General features: G+C 41.1%; 1 protein-coding gene across 6 annotated transcripts; it reads right to left on the bottom strand.

Annotated features, from left to right (window-relative positions):
- Nucleotides 1–112: 112 nt before the first annotated feature.
- Nucleotides 113–21996, bottom strand: LOC133477447 (phosphatidylinositol 5-phosphate 4-kinase type-2 beta). 6 transcript variants are annotated; one of them, XM_061772217.1, is made up of 12 exons: nt 21334–21994; nt 16604–16701; nt 12121–12217; nt 11873–12025; nt 11501–11647; nt 8064–8102; nt 7761–7874; nt 7348–7606; nt 6020–6123; nt 5219–5272; nt 4166–4210; nt 3525–4068 (listed from the first exon to the last, which is right to left on the bottom strand). In XM_061772217.1, exons 1-12 carry the CDS (start codon nt 21475–21477, stop codon nt 3988–3990), a joined length of 1335 nt encoding a protein of 444 aa, XP_061628201.1. In that variant the 5' UTR covers nt 21478–21994; the 3' UTR covers nt 3525–3987. The 6 variants fall into 6 exon arrangements, with proteins under 6 accessions (XP_061628203.1, XP_061628205.1, XP_061628202.1 ...); XM_061772219.1 differs by lacking the exons at nt 3525–4068; nt 4166–4210 and adding an exon at nt 113–1100 and having other exon boundaries at nt 21334–21992; XM_061772218.1 differs by lacking the exons at nt 3525–4068; nt 4166–4210 and adding an exon at nt 2474–3503 and having other exon boundaries at nt 21334–21992.
- Nucleotides 21997–23156: the final 1160 nt, after the last annotated feature.

The following is a 23156-nucleotide window of genomic DNA, read 5'->3' as shown; positions in this document are numbered from 1 at the left end:
AAGTTGTAGAAACAAATAAAAACTCGACTTGTAGTTGATCACTTGGAATCAGAAATGGCTTTGTCTAAAAGGCAAAACCTTCTAGATAATGCATATAATTCCAAAATAAAAGTTTTGTATCACTCATTATTTTATTAGGTCAAACAGGTCAAATTATACCCAGACAAAAGTCGCACACAGAAATTATACTTCATTTCGAATACTAAAGCATGCTTCAATCATATTAAAAAATAAGGTGATGGTGCTTTGGAAAACATTGTGTAAGACTCCCCTGAGCTTGGAGGAGTGTATTCATCGCAACGCATCAGCCATGACTGAAATTACATCTCAGTAAGTCTTGTGGAGCGCAGTCTTCCAGGACTCGCAGAATTCATCAAGAATCTTTGGTTTCATCTCCCAAGCCTGCTGCTTCATCTTATCGCATACGTGTCCAAAGATGTTTTATGTTTGGTGACTGAGCTGGCCAATTCTGGAGCACCTTCATCTTCTTGGCTTTTAGCAATTTTGATATGGAGGCTGACGATTGAGAAGGAGTGCCATCTGGCTGAAGAATTAGCCCTCTCCTGTGGTTTGGAATGTAATGGGCAACAAGAATTTCTTGATACTTCAGGCTGTCGATGTTGCCATCCATGCTGCACATCTCTCAGATGCCACTACTGGATGCAATCCCAAACGATGATTTTCCCCCCACCAAACTTGACTATTTTCTGCATGAATCTTGGGTCCGTATGTGTTCCATCAGGTCTTTGGCAGCATTTGTGGTGACTGGGATTTCAGTTCAATAGATGACTCATCAGAAAAAAACAATCTTTTGTCAGATTTCCACTGTCCATTTTTCTGCAGGCTGTGGGACTTGGCAAATATGAGACGATTGTTTTATGTTTGTTTTCTCCTCTCCACTTGACATTTGGATACATTAAAGATGTCTTCAGAGTCTTGATGATCAGGACTTTGTTCTGTGGTTGAATCTTTGGCATGTTGTGAGGGGTCACGTTGCACTTCACATGAAGGGCTGGTGCGCTTGGGTTCTTTTTATACACACCTGGGGAATGTGCTGATTACAGTAGTTGACCCAGGTGAAACGCTATTCTGTGATTGTTCTGGAAAAAGCAGACATTGGCTTTACCAAGGTGAGACCATCAGGACACATTTTGATTGTTTCATTTTACACCCAGTTATTAATGTAAATGCACTTGACATTAAAATAAAGCCTTTACTGTAAAAATTCAATAAAAGTTTTATGCCACTTTAAATTATGATGTCCTAATGCGACAAGGCTCCTGTCAATGACTAGATAAGTGGAATTTCATTGTTTTATTGTTTATAATTTGGATGATTATAGCTATCTACAACAGTAACCCAAAATTCACCATCTCAATAAATTTGCATATCACGTAAAAAAAATAAAAATTTAACAAAAGAAATGAAGTAGGAATTGGCCTGTGTTTATTGCAAGATACTCATCTTCATCTTCTGTATCGCTTATCCTCACGAGGTTCGCGGGCCTGCTAGAGCCTATCCCAACTGACTGCGGGCGACACCCTGAATTGGTCACCAGCCAATCGTAGGCCACATATAAACAAACAACCTTTCGCGCTCAAGGTTCACACCTACGGGCAATTTAGTCTTCAGTTAACCTACCATGCATGTTTTTGGGGATGCGGGAGGAAACCGGAGTAGCACAGGATACTAGTTTGACTTTTTGAATTGAGTTACTGAGATAAAAAAAAAAAAAAAAAAAAGATTTCTGACGGCGCTATAGCGCCCCCAAGCCCCACTGTGACGCCGTCCCTGGATGGTGTTATTAAGAGGTGGATTAGGTCACGAAATGACCTGGGGCCTCATGCACGAAAACGTGGCACATGGGCTTTTTCACGGCAAAGTTCAGCTGTATCGAGTGAAATGAACGTGGAAATGTGCGGTGCCTCACGCCAACTGCATGGCTGGCGTGCGCACTTTTCTGCAGCTTTTGGTGATTTGGCGACACTTAAAGAGGTGATGATGGGAAACTGTTATCATAAATCCACACATCAGCGACACATGAACAATTAGCACTAATGAACAATTAACGCCCGGCAACATTTGATTTCAACAATGTAATTGAGGCAAGGACTCAGAATTCATTTGTTAACCAGTGTATTTAATGAACCACTGATATTTGTGAGGACGCCTATTAATTGATCAAGGCGCTCATTTCCACGTTGATTGGAATGTACGAAGGAAATGTGCTTGGATTCATGCGTACGCACAGATTCATACATCTGGATATTTTTGTGCGTACGCCGTTTTCTTGATTTGAGCGTACGCCTTGTTTTAGTAGGAAATCCACGCAAGTCTTTGTACATGAGGCCCCAGGTCCCAAACTCACCGCCCGCCCCTGCTATGATGTAAGAATTTATTATGCCCATGGGTTCCTCCCACTGTACACATGCAACATTCCGACCATTCAGGCTCATAAAGAAATAATCGGACGCAAGATAAAACTCCCTTTAATATGCAATGAATCGTTTTCAAGTAACCTTTTCTTTTCTAATGTCTGTCGGTAACAAAACAATACTGTATACAAACACAAAATTGCTACATCAATGTAAACAAGATATAAAAAAAATGATTTTTATTGTGATAGAACATGTATTTGCTGCTGAATTCCCCTTTTTTTCAATGAATCTTTGACCAACCTTCACCAAGCTTATGTTTAATATTACAAAATATAAAAAAAAAAAAACACTATGGCAACATAACATTCCAACACCAGTTTTTTTTCCTGTTTTCATTGTAACACTCAGATGTTAAATTCAGTGGTTTGATGTTAAAAACTTGCTAGTGGATTCTCATGTGCACGTCAGCCATGCATTTGTTAAAAACTGCATTCAATTACTTATTGTAATACATCATCAATATGAAAATTTATGTCCGGTTTTTCCAAATTGTCAGCAGTAGGTTTGTTTTTCTTTTGTTGATACTAAAAGAGAAGACTGTAAAGAGTACATCATGCAATCTGACTGTGTTTGTGTACATGTAAGCGTGTAATGCAAATCAAAGGAATAACAGCATGAATAGAAAGTGAGAAGACGGTGCTAAAGAGACTGCTGAAGCGGACACACGAGTTCAAGGCATCAGTGAGACAGTTCCTGTGCTGGCAAGAGGAGGGCTAAGGTAGCAGAGTCGGACTGGGAAACAGAGGCGCAACAATTAAAATTAAAATTCATCGAAACAAAGGATTTTCTTTCCAAAATTAGGGAGGGGCTTGTTTATTTGTGTTGGGGGTTTTGTAACAGCCTCAAAACATAACTTGACCTAACCATGGAACCATTGAAGAGGGTGAGGACGAGAGAGACTGTCCTACGCAGGGGAGTCGGGTGGACTAATTTGTGTGTACACTTGTGTGACTGACTGGCTGGGCAGGCAGAGTGGAGAAGAGTCTATGACAAGATATTGGACATGAACTCATAGAAGCGCTTGGAGTACTGCTCTGGGTTCACCGTGGAGATCTCAGCCCCCGCCTGGGAAACAGAAGCCACAGAATGAGAATGATGACCAAATGCACCAAAAGCAAACTTAAGACCATGCGGTTTGGGAATTTAGGAAGAAGCTGGAGTACCCGGTGAAAACCCGCACAAGGTCGCAGAGAAGGTGTGACTTCCTCACGAGGAAGGCCTGTGTCAAGGTTTGAATCCAGCGGGCAGACGTGCTAACCAATATACACCGTGCGCCCATTATTACGACTTATTATTAAATATAATTCTAACTCATATACAGTATTTAGAGTCTTTATTTGTGAAAACATGGTAACATGACAAATAAAGGTCCTCCCTAATGGTGCTCTCTGCAGATGACTAAATGAACAGGGTGTTCAGCTAGTTGAAAACACCACATCTAACTAGTATCACAGGCATCTTTATGTCCATTTGTCGGGGCAGAAATGCAACAAGCGCATACATCCTTGGGGGTGACGTTGCCATCGCATCACTTCCACTCATCTAATGCTCAGATCCATTGAATGGGCGGGAGAGCGAGCAATGTGATGCGACGGAGAAAGTGCAATGTTTCTGCTTGTCCTTTAGTTCTCTGGCAATAAAGTACATCATAACTCAACTCAAATCAAAGGCATTACAATTGTTACTATTTACATTGCACTGACATAAAATAAAAGCGGTCCCCAAACCTTTTCGCGCCACTGGCCGTTTTCACATGACATGTTTTGAAGACGCTTCACAGAAAGAGAAACAAATGATCCAAATCAAAATTTCGGCATCCAAAAATCACACATTCATTGGATATTGACGTGATGAACTACTGTTATTCTTGTTTTCCGTGAAGTTTGATGTAAATCTGACGATTAGTTTGTCCTCGGCGTGGTTAGGAAGGCAAAGGCATACAGATTCACCATTCTGCAAGGCCATGCAGCTGAACAGGACAGGTTTATAAAAAAAAAAAAAAAAAAAAAAAAACATTGTTGCTAGCGTTTTGTATGCATCATCAGACGTAATAATCTAGCGACTAGAGACGCTAGCTAGCTAGCCTGGCTAATAACTGGTCAGAGCTGTGAGGCAGACAGAGTGGAGCTTTTTCTTTCTGTACTGTATGATCATGTGTGTTTTGGTTTTTTTATGGGTGGGTGGGGGGGGGGGGGGGCAATTCTAGTTTGATAATCTTGGCCGGCTGTCAATTTACTTAGGCGGCATGGTAAGTAAAGCCTGTGTAGGGGAAATACTGTGTCTGTATGCGCGCCCGTCTGAAAACTGATAACGCTAGCTGACGTGCTGAAAATCCTCACCACCAAACGCGCTCTCGTAACAGTAACAAGACAAGCTACCGCAGCGTCTGCTTACACAATGACACAGGCAACCCATAGTCTATGAATAACCTCTTTATTGTCAAAATGAACGCTGAATGTGTCAAAGAAACAATCCAACTGCCATCTCTCCTCCCGTCTTGCCGGCTGAGCCAACAGTGAGCAGAGCTTGAGCAGAGACGTGCACACGAGCACGCACTGTCCCACTCCCCAACTCACTGACACCTTTAGGAACAGTCAGAACCTGTATAACTTGCGACAACAGTCCACATAACACAACTGAAGTTTCGCTAAGATACATTGTTGAAAACCATTGCCTGGTCCTTTTGTTTTATTTTATACTATTAGCAAGTAGAAATCCTACAGTTTGTTACAGGAGTTGTTATTAGAGCAGTACAAATTCTGATTGTACCTTGAACATACCTGAATGCGATTGGATGTGGGTGTCGGGGGTGGGTTGTTAAGGACATTGGAGGCCTATTGGAGGAGACGGGTAGGTAGAGATTGAGGTAGCCTTTGTACAGCGATTTGTTTTTAACATTGGTGCACACAGCGAGTTGAGGAAAATATTAATTACCAACTGAAAAAGTTGCTCGCACAAGTCCTATCAGTGCAAAAGTTAGTGTAGAGCCCCGCAAGGTTTGATTTCATTTTTCCTCCATCCCGTTAATGTTTACGTTATGTTCAATAAAAATATGAAAGAATACATTTTTTTGTGTGGTAATAGTTCAAGCAGACTCCGTTTATTCTTGGGATTTAGATGCAGATCAGACCATATTTGATTACTAATTTATGCAAAAATAGTGAGGATAAGCGGGACAGAAAATGGATGGATGGAAATTCCAAAGGGTTCACATCATGTTCCTCCTGCTGTAGTTAGCTCAGCGCCACTTGCTCCCACACTCATGCTCGCTCGCTCTCTCCGTGCACACAGCAAAGCACATTATGCTAAGTCCACTATTCAAGATAGTATTACCGTTTTACATTTTTACTAAGTATTTGAAATATGGTATCACGGTTTATCGGAAATTGTAACCATTTTATTCCTAGTCACCACTCGATCATTTGAAGGCCATTGTGGCCGGTGGTGCAAATTAGCGTTGGACATTTAAGTAAATGGCCAAATGCTAGTATATGTCAGCTGGCGTAACCACTACACGGTTACAGGTAAAAATCAATCAATCATGCCCGTCACAAAGTCAATTGCAAAGTTATGTCACTCACCCCGTGTTTCACAGTTTTGGCAGCATGTGCAGCTTTTTTCTTCGCATCATAATGTGTGAGGATGTCGATGATCGCCATGAAGTACACCTCCTTTTTGACAGCACCTAGCACAAGGCAAGGCAGCTTTATTTACACCGCGCATTTCATACACCAAGTAACTCAATATGCTTTACATACAGTCATTAAAAGTAACAGCATTTAAAAAAAGTACTAAAGACACTTAAAAACAAACTACAGAAAACTACTAACTCGTTTTATTTGTGGTTTAACTGAAGGACGTTGGTTCATCCAGTTATTTGTTTCACACAGTGACACAACACTTCAATTGAATTGTAATAATTTGGGGACAGTGCTAGATAGAACTGTGTGTTCATTTGCATAGCTACCGATAGTCAAAGTTCTGAAGCATTTGACCCAAGGGTAGCATATACAGGCTGAATAAAAGGGGCCCAACAACTGACCCTTGAAGAACCCCATAGGTCATAGATATTCGATTAGATTCAAATTTTCACATTTTCCAATGGTCAAATGCCAATAACTCCTTTCCTCCAAGAAGGACCTGAACCATTTAACCTACCTGTTCAACCTACCCAAGGTTCCAACCTGTTCAACAATACATACATACAATCTCCTGTATCCAATAAGACTAGAACTGATATCTCTCAGTCAAGTGTTCAACCTTATATAATTTAGAAATTTAACAAGAGCTGATTCTGTACTGTGATATGGTCAGAAACCTGACAAATGTGTCCTTAAGTTCAAGAAATTGCAGAGATGATTAAAAAACACTTTCTTGGCTTTGAACGGGAGGTTTGAGATGGGTTTATAGTTTGCTAACATGCAAACATTCCGCATTCTCTTTTTTTGAAGTGGCTTAATCGCAGCTAGTTTTAGTGGTTTGGGAAACTCACCGGACTCAAGTGAGCAATTCATTACTTGCTGCAAATCAGTTAGCTGCAACTTCACAATAGTTTTGAGAAAGTCAGCTGGTATTGAGTCAAAGATAGCTAGTTGATGGTTTCAGCTGCTGAACAGTTTCGTTTACAGTTTTTTGATCAACTATCAAATTCTGACATGGTAATTGAGTTTTTCCTGGGAGGTTTTAGGTGTTGCGTCATTTTGTCATTTTGCTGATTTGTGCTGATATTTGATTTAACAAGAAGTAACTGATAGATTGGTTCTACTTTCATAATGATGAATTAGCTCAGTGGGTAAACAAAAAATGAAATGCATGTTTACAGTACATCAACAAATGTGAATTAAGAGTAAATGACATGCATGAGCAAAAAGGAGAACAGCACAGACATCTTAAAGACTTAAAGACTCACTGTCATGGCTCTTGATTGCGTAAACATCAACAGAGGGGTCAAAGTCCCCGGGCCCAAAGAATCCACAGTTAAGAGGGTTTCCTGGGCTGTCAGGTGGTGTGCCAAAGGAACCAGTGAGCACGCCTCCACACATCCCGTCATTCTCATACTCTTCCTCATCTGCACCAGCCTCCACATCCATCTCCTCCTGTTCTGCTCGGTCCACGTCGTGGATCCCCACTAGAAGACTGTAATCCATGATCTTGAGAGTGGCCAAGAACTGAAACACAACATTCCACTTTGTACAGCTGTAGTTCAGTCACGTTTCATAGATACACTGAGAACTAAAGCTCTCCTTCCTTCAATGTTTCACAAACTCTTGCTTCACACAGAGGAAACTGTTAAAGTCAGATACACTTCAAACAAAGTATTACCTCAACATCATGTTTTAGCTTCTCCAAAAAGTACTTCTTGTTGTCGTCTCCTATTTGCAGCTTTTGGCCTTCATTCAGGAAGTCGTTATCTTTCAAAGTGGGGAGCTCTTTCGCCTAAGGAGAGTGGACAACAAGAGGGCATTCAGAGTGTTCCTTAACTACTGGCTTAGACAAACATCAGTGAATTCTAGTTTGTCCGCACACAACACATCCCTGATTAAAATAAGCTGCGCTCTAAAATAGATCAACAGTAAACTAATTTATTCCACTTATTTTTATCTTGCTGATAAGAATAAAATGTACCTTTTCCTTGTCGCTCGCTTCCCTTGCGACTGTGGAACCCTAAAAGAAGAATTATCGGTATAAATAGAAATGACAGAAACAGATGATACACAAGACGTAAGATGGATGGGTTCATATCAGACTTTCTCCAAAGAATATTTGGCAGGTGAAAAGGCATAACTGCCATGAAATCAATTCTTAGCTGGGAGTGGGCTACAATGTTCACAACTACTGGCAGTGGAGCAAATGAGAAAACGAGGAAAAAGATTGACAGGGAAAAATACAGTACTGCGCAGAAGTCTTTGTCCATCATTTGGTTTCTTGCTTTAGGAACGTTTTATTGACCATAAACAGATTAGAATGTCAAACAAGACTGTGAAGACGTCAGCGTTGTGTATTAGTGATGGACATAATCAATTATTAGCTGAATTGATTATTTTATTTAGTATTTAAAACCACCATAATGACAACAGTGTTTTTGAGGCATAAATTACTGAAAATATAATATGTTGTTACAAATTGTTATGTACAACAGTGCATACTGTTGCTGAACTCACAAAAATCTGTCATATTGGCTGTCGAGCCTGACAGAAATATAAGGTACGAACCTGTCTGAAATTAATTTGCCTCTCTCATTCATTGAACTTGTAATTCCATGTATAGTTTCTGGCTGTATCTCATTTGAAAATACAAGAACTGCCTCCCAGAGTTGCGGTTTGGAGGATACCGCCATCTACCCTCGTACTGTAGATCTTTTAAGGATGCTCCATACTTTTGCAACAGGGTCAAGGTAAGGTAATGAGTGGTCTCTCGGGTGGACTCCCGGGCCCGATCCCGCCTCTCGATCGATTGGGTGGGGTCCTCAGGCACAGCAATTACAGGACACTTCTGTCAGTCATTGTACATGCGAAACGGTGTCAATTCACTTGGATGTGTCCGCAGGCACACACCCCTGGGACTCTTTCACTGGGTGTGGGGCCACTCACTTATTGCGACAAACAACTCATGAATATGCAAATTGCTTGGGTATCCCCTCCCTCACACTCTCGTCCTATAGACTTTTATCATTTACATAGTCACTCCCACCACCCTTCAGTTGTACACCCGGGTTCACGACCCTTGTCCTGCATGCTTCTTCTCCTGTCCTATCTTGTCCTGTCTTTCCCTCACAGGGTGTAGCACTACTGCCCCATACAACACTCATATCTAATGTGTCATTGTTCTAGATCTATAAGGATATACTTTTCTCATCTTGTTTACAGTTCGTGCTGTCTTTTGTCTTCTTTTCTCACTCCCCTCTAGAAACTTTGTTCTGTTCGACTGATCGACTCTGATTCTCAATAAATATCCATTATAATACGAAGAAACCACAGCGGCAACTTAAAAACTCCACTGTGACACAGTAAAACTATTCCGGCATAAAAGGGATACAGATCGTCCATTCTGCTTGACCTAACAGCTGAACAGGACAAAAAGGTGTGAGGATTCAGATGGAATAGTAAATCAAAATTGGGGGGGGGGGGTTAAACACGCGAAAAAAATTAGCTCTCTGCTGAAGGCCGCTTGCATTTAGCCGAGCTTTCCAATGAGCTGCATGGATACCATGGAAGCGCCACCATGAAAGCAGATTGCCGGAGAGGGGCACCGGGACACAGCAGCAGATTTAATGGAAGAAAGTATATCCAACACAGCATGAAGCTAGAGCGGCTAGGTAGCCAGCAGGCTAAGTAGCAGCGGGCTAAAGGGAAGGCGGCAGCTTGCTCCAGTCCATAAGGATTTATGGCTCCGACAACGAGCACAAAACAGGCCCGGATGGGATTTTTTTCATTCGAGGCGCAACTTTCAAAGTTTGAGGAACAACAACGCACATGGAACCAAAGCAAAGGTTTAATTAAACAATAAAAATACAACAATATAACGACCGAGTTGAATGTAGGGCTTCACCTAGCGAATATTTCAGTACTCGATAATCCTACTAAAAACTCTATCGAACAATCTAGTATTTGGAGCAACTATTTTTGCCTGGTTAAAGAGCAATGATGAATACATAAGAAAATAAGACCTTTCACTTAATAATGTACAACTAATTTTTTTTTATATCAAGTTTGCATTTCTTAAATTCACATCATGCATAAAAGATGAGGCATTAATTAAAAAAAAAAAACATTAACAGCCTTTGTGCATCTTCACTTAAGCAGCTAGCATTTTAGCATTTTGTGACATTCAAAAATTAGGTTCAAGGCTGTGCATTTATGAGCTTAGACCAGCTGACTAGGTACAAGAAATATTCTTTGTACTCCTACAAATTTTGGAAGTGTTCAATTTGTTCAAACTAAAATGAAGAAACCTCGAGCGAAAACAAATATTTCCTCCACTTGACTGGATTAAAACCCTCCTCTGTTTGGGTACATGACCCATTTTGCTCTTCTAACTCCCTGGCCACATTTGCCACGTTTTTCACCTACTTGACTCAAAGTTGTGCCACTTACAGATCATCAGATGGTAGTATACTGGCCATATGTGACACAGTGACTGCATTTAAGCACCCTGTATGTAACGTTATGGTTGCTATGGTAGCATTATACTGTACTTGTCGCCTTAGTAATAAACAAGCCCCACATTCGACGATACTCATCATTAACACAGACCCTCCACATGCCTAATGTTACGTTAGTAAGGTAGACTAATGTTATTCTCACTGATTTGCGCTTGTTACTTTCATCTTCTTCTCTCGGGTCCTACGATTCTTCGGTGGAGAGAAACGTCCATGTTACAACGAACGGGTGCTCCCAAGCTTTCGCCATTTTCTCTCTTTTTTTCCTCTTCTCAATTTGGCGCCTTCAACCGAATAGCTTCACTTCCGCGTCCGAGTTCCCACACATCGGTGACGTAAGCGTGTTGTGTCACATACGCCCCTGCATGCATCAGACTCCGCGACCTTCTCTGCGGTAAAACTATGATTCACAGTGTTTTGAAGTGCAACATGCAAATTTGAACTCGCAAACTGCGATGCAAGACTGCTTAATTCGAGCCTTGTTAAATAACAGTCCTTTGATTAGGCTCACGCGGAAAACTAATTATCAAACGTGTTTTATATCTGTGATCTAAACAGACAGCGCTTGCAGAACGGCAAAGAACGAAGACGTTAGCTTATCCTACACATCTTAATGCTAAACTTGAAAACTCAATAAGAAGGCCTCAATGGCGAATCAGCTTGGGCGACCAGTAATTGTTACCGTGATGTGGAAGAGGGACGTAACTGATATGTATCTACACTATCTATTTGTCTGTCCTCATGGGTGCACGTTGTGCTGCGCTGGCAGGTTTGTGACCCACGCATAGCATATACTTGCTACTATATGTGGCTGACCCATCACTGTGCGCACTGCTGCTGCATTAGCTTGTGTTAGAAATCAGAGACGTAACAGTCAGACACACGAGCACACGAGCCAAAATACCTTCAGGTCGTATTTGCGATGGACAGTGAGGCGATGGCTGAATACATTCCGGGTCACTACCATGTACGTCTCCACCCCGTCCACAGTTAGCCTGTACATACCCAGAAATTGAGGGAGCAGCGTGTTGCCGTGACACTCCACTATAAACTGTGGATAATGAAGAGTGGAGAGGAAAGATAGAGACACAAAGAGTGGCAGTGAGAAACCAAGGATGTTGTTAAAGATACAGAAAAAAGTTATTCTTCTCCCCAGTGCTGCATTATTTAAAGGCATGTTCAGAAGTTAGGAAATGTAATGGTTTCTCCTTGACTGCATTCAAACATGGAGTTGGAGGAAATGTGAGTCAACAAAATTTAACTGCAAGCATTCTACCTGGTGGTATTTTTTTAGGATGTTGTGCATCTCAGCGATGTCCTCACTGGACACAGTTTTGATAACAAATCGATGGTCGTAGCTGGAGAGGAAGCGACTGCCAAAGCGACCCTGAGAGTCGCTGTTGAGGGGAGCACTCCGTGTAAGAGAGTTCTGCGAGAGAGAACAACAGGATTCCTTAAAAACCTCTCTGATATACGCAGGAGCTCATCCAATTACAATACTACTAGTTGTCACTATGAGCTTACCTGGTAGTCTTGGTCATCGATGCAAAACCTCTCCCGCAGGTTTCGGAACACCATGGGACAATATTCTTTGAACTTAAAGCGACTAGGAAGGTTTTCTCTGACAAGGGAGAGTCACACAGTCAAGCAATGTTATGCTTGCTCGTTTTGTCTGACTCCTGCACAATGTTAAGATTCTTTTTACAAATGCATTTGTTCCTTTTGGGTGGGAATATCACAGCATCCTTTTGCTAACATCCCATGCAAAAGGACATACAACACTTTCATGACACTTCCGTCACACTGGAAGGGGACAAGTACATTCACTGTACACCTTTTACATACACACATTGTATAAAATTGACTTCTTAATTGGTTATGTATGTACAAGTGGTTGGGTTAAGTGTGAAATTTTACAACCTAATAAATCTTTTGTTAGCTCTCCATTTCTGAACAATGTGTCTGAGCGAGTAGTTCTAAATTTCACTGGATTGTGACCTGACAGCGCAAGGAATTTACATAAAAACTGCCCCTGTATCCACTTTTTCCACACTGACATAGAAGCTAGGCTGTGAAAAAAAAATCTTCGACTTTTACGCCATGACCAGACAACATAGACCCCCATTCACTAATAAATGGCTAGAAATGTTCTTACTCTGGGGACAAGTCGAGCCTCGACGCAAAGTCTCCATCAGATTCATGACACGTGTGTACCGGCCAATTTTCTTCTGACAACTGTGCGTATGTTAGTGAATCAGAGCTCATTCCGAATGATGGGCTTGTGCCCGCTGAGCTGCAATCTGCATAAACTGCACCCCAAATTCCCTATTATAGGGCATCCATTTGATGCATCTGGGCAAAAAAAACCAAAAGGTTTCAAGTTGCAAAAGATGGCCCCAAAACATTCATAACTTTCTTAAACTTTATCCTATTTTCAAAAGGTTGGTATCATCAGAAGAGCTTGCTAAACACAGAAACTGACAACATACAATTCACTGCAATTGACGGCTGTTGAATTCAAATATCCATGTTAACATGGAGGGAGGACTGGCAGTGAATGAGATAAGTAGTGATACACCAAATTTTCAGCTACCTAAAATTTTCAGCTGAAAATGGCTCAAAAGTGCCTTTATGGTTTCGGACCGAAACACTTTCATCACCAAAAATAAAAAATAAATGAAAACGATCGAAACAGTATGCTGTCAGTAAAGTAAAAACTGCGGCCGGCATTGTATATAAAAAACATAAAAAATAAAAAAACAACGCGTCCATCCACATTGAACAGCTACCAACTTGCTACAGCTAAAGCAGCTAAATACGATGCCAAGCTGCAGAGGCGAACGTTCGCTTCGCATCCCGTGTCAACACAGCATAAGTCACGAATGGCAGCGAATAAGCTACACTTGCGACAAGTATTGTTATCACGAAGGGAGAACGAGGAGTAATTAACAGGAAAAAGATGAAGAAGACAGGCTAATTACTAAGTTATCGTGACATGTCGTCGCAAAACATTGAAATAAGTGATTGGGTGATACAGTACTCATCACATAGGTCTGGCTCGAACAGCGTTATAGCAGACAGTAACCAAATTTACAGAGCAAAATAACAGGCAAATGAATAAATGTCTAGAGACAAAATACTGTAATACACAATAACGCGAGGCAGCCACACGGAACCGGAAATGAATTAGTACGTCACCCCAGACGTCACTTGAGAAAGGGGGTCTATAAATATTTATAAGATAACCTTTATTAGTCCCACAATGGAGGAACTTGCATTGTTTCAGCAGCAATATTGGATACAGGAAATATAAAAATAGCATCAAAGAGAAGACGTTTGGCTGCAAATCTGTCCGCCATTACAAGGTTGATGCAATTAATATGTTAAAATAAAAAATATTGAAGCCATAATTTGACGATTACGATTATAGAGTAATGATTGTTGTGCAAATGAACAGTATGTAGAATTAATTGTATCCTATTACATAATATACTGCAATAACAGTGTAAGTAATATTCTTGACATTTTTTAAATATGGAAATTCAGACAAACTGTTCTGAAAGTGAATTTCTATAGGTTGACAGCTCTGCAGTCATACCAATAAATGCTATTTCAGTAATAATACTCATTAAAATTCCTTTCGGTTTTCAGCCTTGGGTTCCCCGTTTTCGTTTAAATATTTTCATTTTGGTGAATCACTACTAATAATGATGTTAATTTTTAATTAATTCCAAAGTTAAATTGGAGAATGTGGCACTCAAAACATGCATAGAAAGCAAAAACAGTTTTTTTCTTAAAGTGAGAGGACTACTCTTTGGAAGCCAAAATTCTTTATTGTTGGTAGGGGAACAAATACTTATTGTACTCAAGAAAATGCACATAAATTATTTTTTTTTAATGTGATTTTCTTGATGTTCTCTTAGATATTTAGTGACAGAAAATATATGAGCTTATATATTTTCTGTATGCCGGTCGGAGTCGTCACAAGCAAACCACGTTAGTGGCGGGTCTAATAATGTGGGTGATCACTTTACATCACATTTTGTACAATCACATACAAATATAACAATAATTTTGATCATCATAGGGATTTGAAAGAATAATTGACTTGCCTTTAATGTTTTTGACGGTCGTTTGTCAACTGTAAATTTCGAGAAATGTGGTTTGATATTTTTAGCATGTATTTGGTTGATACGAAAACGTTGAAGCCTTGGACAAAATACAAAATGTGATAATGCATGTACTCACGCAACCTGTAGCTCGTTGAGTGACCACTGCCAACAGCCTACCAATGGCCAATACACACATACTGTACATACACAAAGGACATACTCGCACTTGAATGGAACGAGGGTAAAAGTGATAAGTCTCCATTTCACGGTTATTTAGGACTAGGGCTGCAACGAATACTCAAATGTTTTGAGTACTTTGAAAACAAAAAAAATGCTCGGAGTTTTTTTCTGCCTCTGGGATCCGCTTATTTAACTCATACCCTGCCAGCCTTCCCGGTTTGATTGTGTTTGATACCGTATCAGTAATTATGCGTGTACGTCTGGGCGGGCGGGGGTGAGGAGTGTGACGTATGCATAAGGAAAAGTCAATCTGGGATAAGATGCTGTTGGAGTGAGTTGTGGCCAACAGCAGCTCATAAGTTGGTGATGTTCTTGTGTTGCTGCGACTTCAATAAAGTGACTGAAAGTGCATTGGTGACTCCTTTCCTCCTTGACCACTTCTGAGGGCATTACAATATTATTGGTATATACAGTAGCTGCCTGTTAATGTCAGGAAAGAGTTAATTGTCAAGCTGAGACATCTCACAGTGCTTAACAAGTACCCTGAATTTAGGGAATAAAACAGTTGATTCTTTAAAAAAAGAAAAAATTATTGGTCATTCATTTTTAAGTGAGTTTTTCTTGTGGATTCATAATTGCTCTTTAACTAAGCAAAAATATAATTGATCCAAAGACTCCATTATTCAATTAAAATACAAAAAATAAAAAGTAGGATACTCGAATATTAAAATATTTGAAAGCTGCTGCCCTATTTAGGACATTTAATCAACACATTAGAAAACTCCCAGTTTCAGTTAGAGATACAGTTTTTATAAACAACTGTAGTTTCAATACAAAGTACATGTCGGGTGCTTGATTTTTTTTCAAAAGTTGACCATTTGTACGCATGTTCTGAGGTTCTAAATCTCCAAATTCAAGTACGAACATATTGCTGAATCACAGAAAACAGAGAAAACAGAGCTGTTTTGAGTTTTGTTGGATAAACAGCATTACTTTCTGATTAGCTGAATATACTTAATGTTGGTGGGTACTTGTGTTTGGCGAAGTTTACGCTGCATGCACCACATACACGCATCAACATACTCATTGATAAATTGAATTCAGGCTTGGTGATGAAGTCACAAACCCAATGCGGTCTTAGTGGGTGCTCGTGTGTGCATCGCAGTTCACATTCACTTTTTAGACTCTGGGCTTAACACGCAGCTACCCTTAGCTTTGCCTCGAGTCATTCTGGTAAGGAAAACACGACTCGCCATTGGCATAGCAGTATATGTGGCAGCGTGACCATTAGCTCACATTCATGGGGCAGGGAGGCTCTCTCAAAACAAGATAATTCTTGATCCCTGGGATATTTTGACAAAAGCATTTCCCAGGCATGTGAGTGAACTTTTAAATTGTAGAGAAAAAAAAAAAAAGAATATCATCTCCTGTCTCCTTTAATTGCATTGTATCACTGAAGGTTTTCATGAGATTGTACATGTGTATGATGGTGTTTACTAACAACAGAATTGAGGATTACAAAAGACAAAAAAAATCTAAGCGTAACAGAAAACCTTAAATGAGACGGGTCAGTATGAGTCACTCGGACAATGTCGTGCAGAACCAGTGAAACAGTATTAAAGTGTTTGAGAAAACAAACAGCAAGAATCATATTACAAAATTTTTCAAATGTGCCTTCGCGGGCAATGAGAGCACAGGAACATCAATGTACCTACTTGTTAAATAGGTGGTTGTCCACTTTGATCTTACTGTAGGCTTTAAAATCGTCTGGCATCAGCATTACTGGTACAGGCACATTACTTAACTCGTTAATCTGAGGGCGGAAAAGAGCAATGTATCAGACATGGGAAGAGAGAATATATATTCAATATTAAGAATAACATGGAAATTAAAGAAACATAAAAATTACCGCGTTACAAGATAAGTGCAACCTAATCACTGAGTTGCATGCGTTGGCCAATAGCAATCATTAACTTAAGAGCGAGCTGCTGTTAACAACAGCGATATTGTACACAAACACTGACTTGAGAAAAATCTTGTTCAGTCGTTCCATGAATTCAGCTCAAAGAATTTTCACATAATACAACCATGATCTTTCCATACACATGTACAGTTGTGCTCACCATTATTGGCGCCCCTTCATTTTTTGCATAACCTGTATATCTTCCGAAATAAATGGAAATGTACCAAACTTGTCATTAGGATCTTTGTATTGGAGGTCCAAAGTAATTTAAGAAAGATTTTTTTTTAACTTAGATGTTGTAATTTTAAAGAAAAAGCAGCACGTGCAGCGATATTGGCAGCACTTCTCAATATTTGGTTGCACACCCTTTGGCAGTGACAGCCTCCAAACGTTTCTTGTATCCATCTATAAGCTTTTTGCACTTCTCAGGTGGGATTTTCTCCTCAGCTCCCCCCGAAGATTTTCAATTAGATTGAGATCAGGACTGATTGCTGACCATTTTAAAACTGTCCATTTTTTCCTTTTCAACCATTCCATGGCTCCATGATCTTCGCCTAAAAACAAGTTTTGTTACACTGGGTAAGCCATTTCGCTTTGAAATCTCTTGATAATTTTCTTATTACATGATACTTGTGATACAGTCAAGGCCTCCAGTACCAGATTAGGCAAAGCAGCCCCAAAGCATTATGGATCCTCCACCATACTTGACTGTTGGCAGGGTGTTCTTTCCTTAAAGGCTTCATTGCACTATCTGTAAACATACTGTTTGTGTGCATTGCCAAAAAAGTTATATTTTTGTTTCATCTGCCCATAAAATATTATCATTTGCTCTTTTGTATCAAACAAGTTCTCTGGGAGCCTTCACGAAAAGTCATTGTTACCTAATTCTGGCGCATGCGCATTAACATTGGTTTGTAGAAGTCCCGTTGACTTCCATATAATATTGGCTAATTTTGTGGCTTTTTATCACAGAAAACACAGTACATTTTCAAAACAGCGCATGTGGGTTGCACTCGAGTATAAAGACAAACTGCGCGCCGGATAGGCGCAGTGACGTCAGCGCGGTCACCGCCGGCACGAGTATAAAGAAGCCTTAATATGCAAATACACGTCATGTATGGACACGGTTCGCCGTCAGAACATTTTCCAATCAACAATTGCATGATTAGCACTTGTATGCATTGAGACTTGTAGACTTTCATTACATCTTTTGTGTAGGCCGAAATTAAAAGTTGCACGACAGGCGCGGATATGAACCGGTAAACCTCTGATTGCAGGGCACACGCCACACCGCCCAAAAGGGGTCAAAAGGCCAAATTAGAACCTCTTTTCTATAATACTGAAAAAAAGTATGGCAGAGCAAGCTTACAGTTTACACAAACATTACCCAGGGGACAATAACTTTTTTTTCCATCCAAAGTACATTTGGGTACATGTTTTTGTATTTCCATTATTAAAGGTAATAAAGAAAAACAGAGGACAAGTGGTACAGAAAATGGATGGATGGATAACTGTCACCATAAAGTGACCCCAAAGATAGGGATGTAGTTTGTTGGCTGATCAACAGAGAATTGTCCCTTTTGTGCAACAATGGGAATGGAACAGAAAGAACACAAATTGTGCAGTTTATGAGCCTTCTCATAGCAGATTTTTAACGTACATGTTCTGCAAATCCAGCAGCAGTTTAGTGGCCTAACTGGTTAGCACGTCTGCCTAACTGTTCCGATGTTCATGATTCGAAACTTGGCTCCAGCCTTTCTGTATCAAATTTGCACGTTCTCCTCGTGCTTGCTTGAGTTTTCTCTGGGGACTCCAGTGTCATCCATCCATCCATCCATCCATCTTCAACACCGCTTATCGTGGTTAGGGTCACGGGGCGCTGGAGCGTATCCCAGCTGACTTCGGGTGAAAGGCGGACTACACCCTGAACTGGTTGGCAGTCAGTCGCAGGGCACATATAGACACGGACAACCATTCGCACTCACATTCACACAGTCACTGAGTGGGAACGGAACCCGGTGTCATCCCACATTCCCAAAACATGCATGTTACGTTGATTGAAGATTGTAAATTGTCCATAGGTATGAACATGAGTGGGAATGGTTGTTTGTCTACATGTGCCCTGCGATTGGCTGGCGACCAGTCCAGGGTGTGCCGCCTGTCATTCAACAAACAAAGCCTGTTTTCGTGGAATTACAGAACATATGCGGCAAAAAGAAAGAACAAAAAATGCTACGTCATCCATTTCTGGTTCAAATCCGTCCTCCCCTGTCTGGAGTTCGCATGTTCTCCCCATGTCTGCGTGGGTTTTCTCCGGGTACTCTGGTTTCCTCCAACATTCCAAAAACATGCATAGACTCTAAACTGCCCATAGGTGTGAATGTGAGTGTGAATGGTTGTTTGTTTATGTGCCCTGCGATTGGCTAGCGACCAGTTCAGGGTGTAACCTGCCTCTCACCCAGAGTCAGCTGGGATAGGATCCAGGATGCCCCACCACCCTAGTGAGGATAAGCGGTACGGAAAATGGATGGATGGATAAAACGGTAAAATGAACTGTACAACTATGTGGAAACATTGTTTTCAAAACACTTGCTGAAGCAGAGGAGGACTACAAAAGGAAGAGGGCTGCACCATTTGAAAGCAAATCATATTCACGTGTGACTTTCTGAAACAATAATGCAACTGGGTGGCTGTAGCGTGTAATAAAATGCAAACAACCCTGTTTTTGCCACCATTAGATTAAAAAACTGTTCTCAAGAGTTTCCTGAAAATGTACTGACATTATCCAGAAGCTTAGCTTAACACCAACAAGACTGTCTCTCAGCTTCAGGCATTAAAATGCATTCAACTACTGATGAGAGGAGTAAAGCTCGTGTCTGATAGCTTCCTGCCTACACCACAGATCAGTAATGCCCATGAGCTGCACCCACACACCCACTGCCAAAGTTCATCCACTGAATATCAGCGATGCAGTAAAAACTAACTGATACACATTGCTTGCAATCAACAGGCAGACCTGCACGGACTCCTGTCATTGTTTAAAATAAGAATTGCTTATCAGAAAAGCTGCAACCTTTGGTATTGATATTTAGCAATTCATAGGCTCAGCAAGTGATTGTGATGCATGTTCACCGGGCACATATGGAACACCTGTACAATCTTTCAAGATAAAACAAGTGCTACATCCATGAACTTGGCCTTTTTAAATAACAACGCTGGATAGTAGAAGATCTCTACTACTTCCTATAGCGGCTAATAATGTACTGTATATAAAGAGGAACAAGGCAGCCTTTGTAAAATTGCTTTGCAGTTAACTATAGGGTAGAGCCCCGTTGTTAAAATTAAACAGAGGTTGATAATGTAACAAACAAATCCGTCAAGTGGCAATAATTTACAAAACAAAGAGGTTGACAGCTGCCAACAAAATTTAGTGGATTAGCATTCAAATTTAGATTTCCACATACAGTATCAGTGCATACATAGTTGGGTTGGTAATGATGCTGAAAACAAATGGTTTTTTTGGGGTTTTTTTGCTAACTTATTTAGCCACATGAAAGGGGCATCCATGCATCCATCTTCTACAGCGCTAGTTGTCATTAGGGTCGCAGCTGAGCTGGACTTGTCGCCCATCAATTGCCGGGAACATACAGACAAACACATTGTCATTCACACCAATTGAAAAGGTCTTCAAGTAACCTAACGTGCATGTTTTTGGAATGGGGAAGGAAGCCGAAGTAAAGCATGGGAGAACGCGCAAACTCCATACAGGAAGGCCAAAACCTCAGAACTGTTAGACGGACGTGCTTTACCAATTTCTCACTGTGTTATTATGAATGGGAAACATTTTAAATACAACTCTGACCACAGGGAAGGTACATGCGCAAAAATGAATGGGGGGGATAAAAATACAAATAAAATCTATATTTTTGGAAAAAGCTGGAATAATTGATGCAACTTGCATGATCTATGAAGCATGTATAGGTGCACCACCAGAGTGTCTACTAAAAACAGACTTCCTTCAATAGCAACGGAAGTGAAAATGAGAAACCTGCTGCTCCAGCTGCCGGTCACTCCCCTCGCACCATGCCTGCGCATTCGACGCCAGCTCTCTTGTCCATAAACACACATGGCAAAAGTTATGACGTGCTTAAGAGTACAAATTTGCAACCGAATGACGACGACCTCGTTAATGTTGTATGCTCGTCTGAACGGTGGTTCCACAAAGACACACGCATGCGACACTGAAGCCAAACTGCACTGCAACGGGTTGACAACTGAAAATCGAAACACTCCGAAAGCACACACCCATCACACTACGAACGAAAATAGCCATAAAGTAGAGGAATTACGCTCACGTCAACCTGGTTTAGACATCCTACAGGCGGCTAACAAACCAGCTAAATCAATCCGGCCACATAAACACAACTATTTGGGAGTCAACATAAACACATTTAAAATAATAATAATAAAAATAAAAGTTACCGTGTGATTCACACCCCACATTAAAACGCTGAGGATGGGTTCGCTTGCTCGGAACAATTTGACTTTCTGCCCGATAAAATGCTTCTTTTTCGTCTTGGTTTTGCTAGCGCTGACAGGCGCTGCGCTGGTGCAGTTGGATGACATGTCTCGGGCTGGGAATTCAGGGCACGCGCCACGGGCATTCACGGAGCCTCAAAATCACCCCGCAAAAAAACAATTTAAAAAATAATAATAATAGAAAAAAAAAATCTGAAAATTTCACAACTTGGAAAAATTATAGGTGCATTGTGCTCGTCGTTCAACTCGAAGCGAGTCTCTGTCTTGGATAGCCGTCAGGGTTGGGAGTCAGGGGTAGTGGAGCATTTTGCGCCGTCACCACCCTTCCTCCTCCCGAGCAGGCCACACGGCAGCTAGCCGGCCATCAGGCTACAGCGCGTTTTGCTTCTTAAAAACAACCCGGCACGGCGAACATTAGTCCGACAGCTCTTCTAGCCCCTCTCCAGTATTTATAGCCCAAAGCCGACGTGACTCGGGTTCACTTGAAATCCGGTAATCTCATTCTGATGCGCTCAAATTGTTGTCAGTCATCACCAACCGAGGCTTGCGTTCGGTATCTCCTCAAGATGGCGTCCTACTGCGCTTCAGTCAACAGCGCCTCCAGCAGGAGGCCAGGGGAACTACTGGGACTCCCACTTCATCTTGTCCCCAGCACCAGATGAGGGCAGGCGGTGTTCCTCATTCCTTCCTCACATTTCTTTCATTCGTTTTGACATTTTATACAAAACATAATCTTAATTCAACAGAAAAATGTATTGTGTAGTTTGACAGAAGGTTACAATGAAATCTCACATACATCCAGAATATGATGATGTACAGTACACATTCGTGTACACAAGCTGAATACATCTGAAATATTGATCTTTTATTGTTGAATTGCACCTTGAGGGATTATAATGTGGCACGCGCCATTCTGTCTCACAGTTCAATTTCGGACAATTCTGTGGCAGCCAATCACACTAAGGGGGCGCACAAGAGCACACCGATTCACTTTGGTTCCTTTCTTCTACGCTGGTGCATAGTTTGCATAGATTCTTTGGTTTTGGAAGATTTAAGGCTTACCTATCTCATCATTTGGTCCCGAACGGTGAGGAATGTAAAACTCCTGGACGGCTTCTCAGCTATTTGGCCAAAAAGGATTTGATTCAGACTGTCCAGAGGCAACAAAGTTACTCCAGCTTGCGCTCACTGTGGATACAACGGTGTCTGTAGAAAGCGGAGCTTCTAGTGTTTTTAGGCCACAAAAAAAGTGCTTCATTTTAACAGATGAGCCCTATCCCCATTCGTGCATCTATTGTCAACACTGCTTATCCTGGTTAGGGTCGCCGGAGCCTATCCCAACTGCCTTTGGGCGAAAGCCGGACTACACCCTGAACTGTTGCAGGGCACCCCTTCCCCATTAGTCCAGTCAATTGAAGTTCCACTGTATGTCTAGTTAGGAAACATTACAAGTGGTCAGGCATCACTGTCCTTTCGGAATTGCAATGAGAGTGTGTGCATGCATGTGTGTACAGACAAGTAGCCTCATGGATATAAGATATTTTGTTTTGTTTTGTTTTATGCCCTGCGATTGGCTGGCACCCTCAACTGGTTGGCAGCCAATCGCAGGACAGATTTGGAGTCTTCAATTAACCTACCACGCATGTTTTTGGGATGGGTTAGTTGACGCTTAGTAGGTGGAATTCTTTCCCATTCTTGCTTGATGTACAGCTTCAGCTGTTCAATAGTTGTCGTATTTTACGCTTCATAATGCGCCACACATTTTC

This window comes from Phyllopteryx taeniolatus, chromosome 4 (genome assembly GCF_024500385.1).
Source record: "Phyllopteryx taeniolatus isolate TA_2022b chromosome 4, UOR_Ptae_1.2, whole genome shotgun sequence".
Classification (NCBI taxonomy): Eukaryota; Metazoa; Chordata; class Actinopteri; order Syngnathiformes; family Syngnathidae; genus Phyllopteryx; species Phyllopteryx taeniolatus.
Note: the sequence above shows the minus strand (reverse complement) of the source record. Positions and strands in the feature narration are given on the sequence as shown.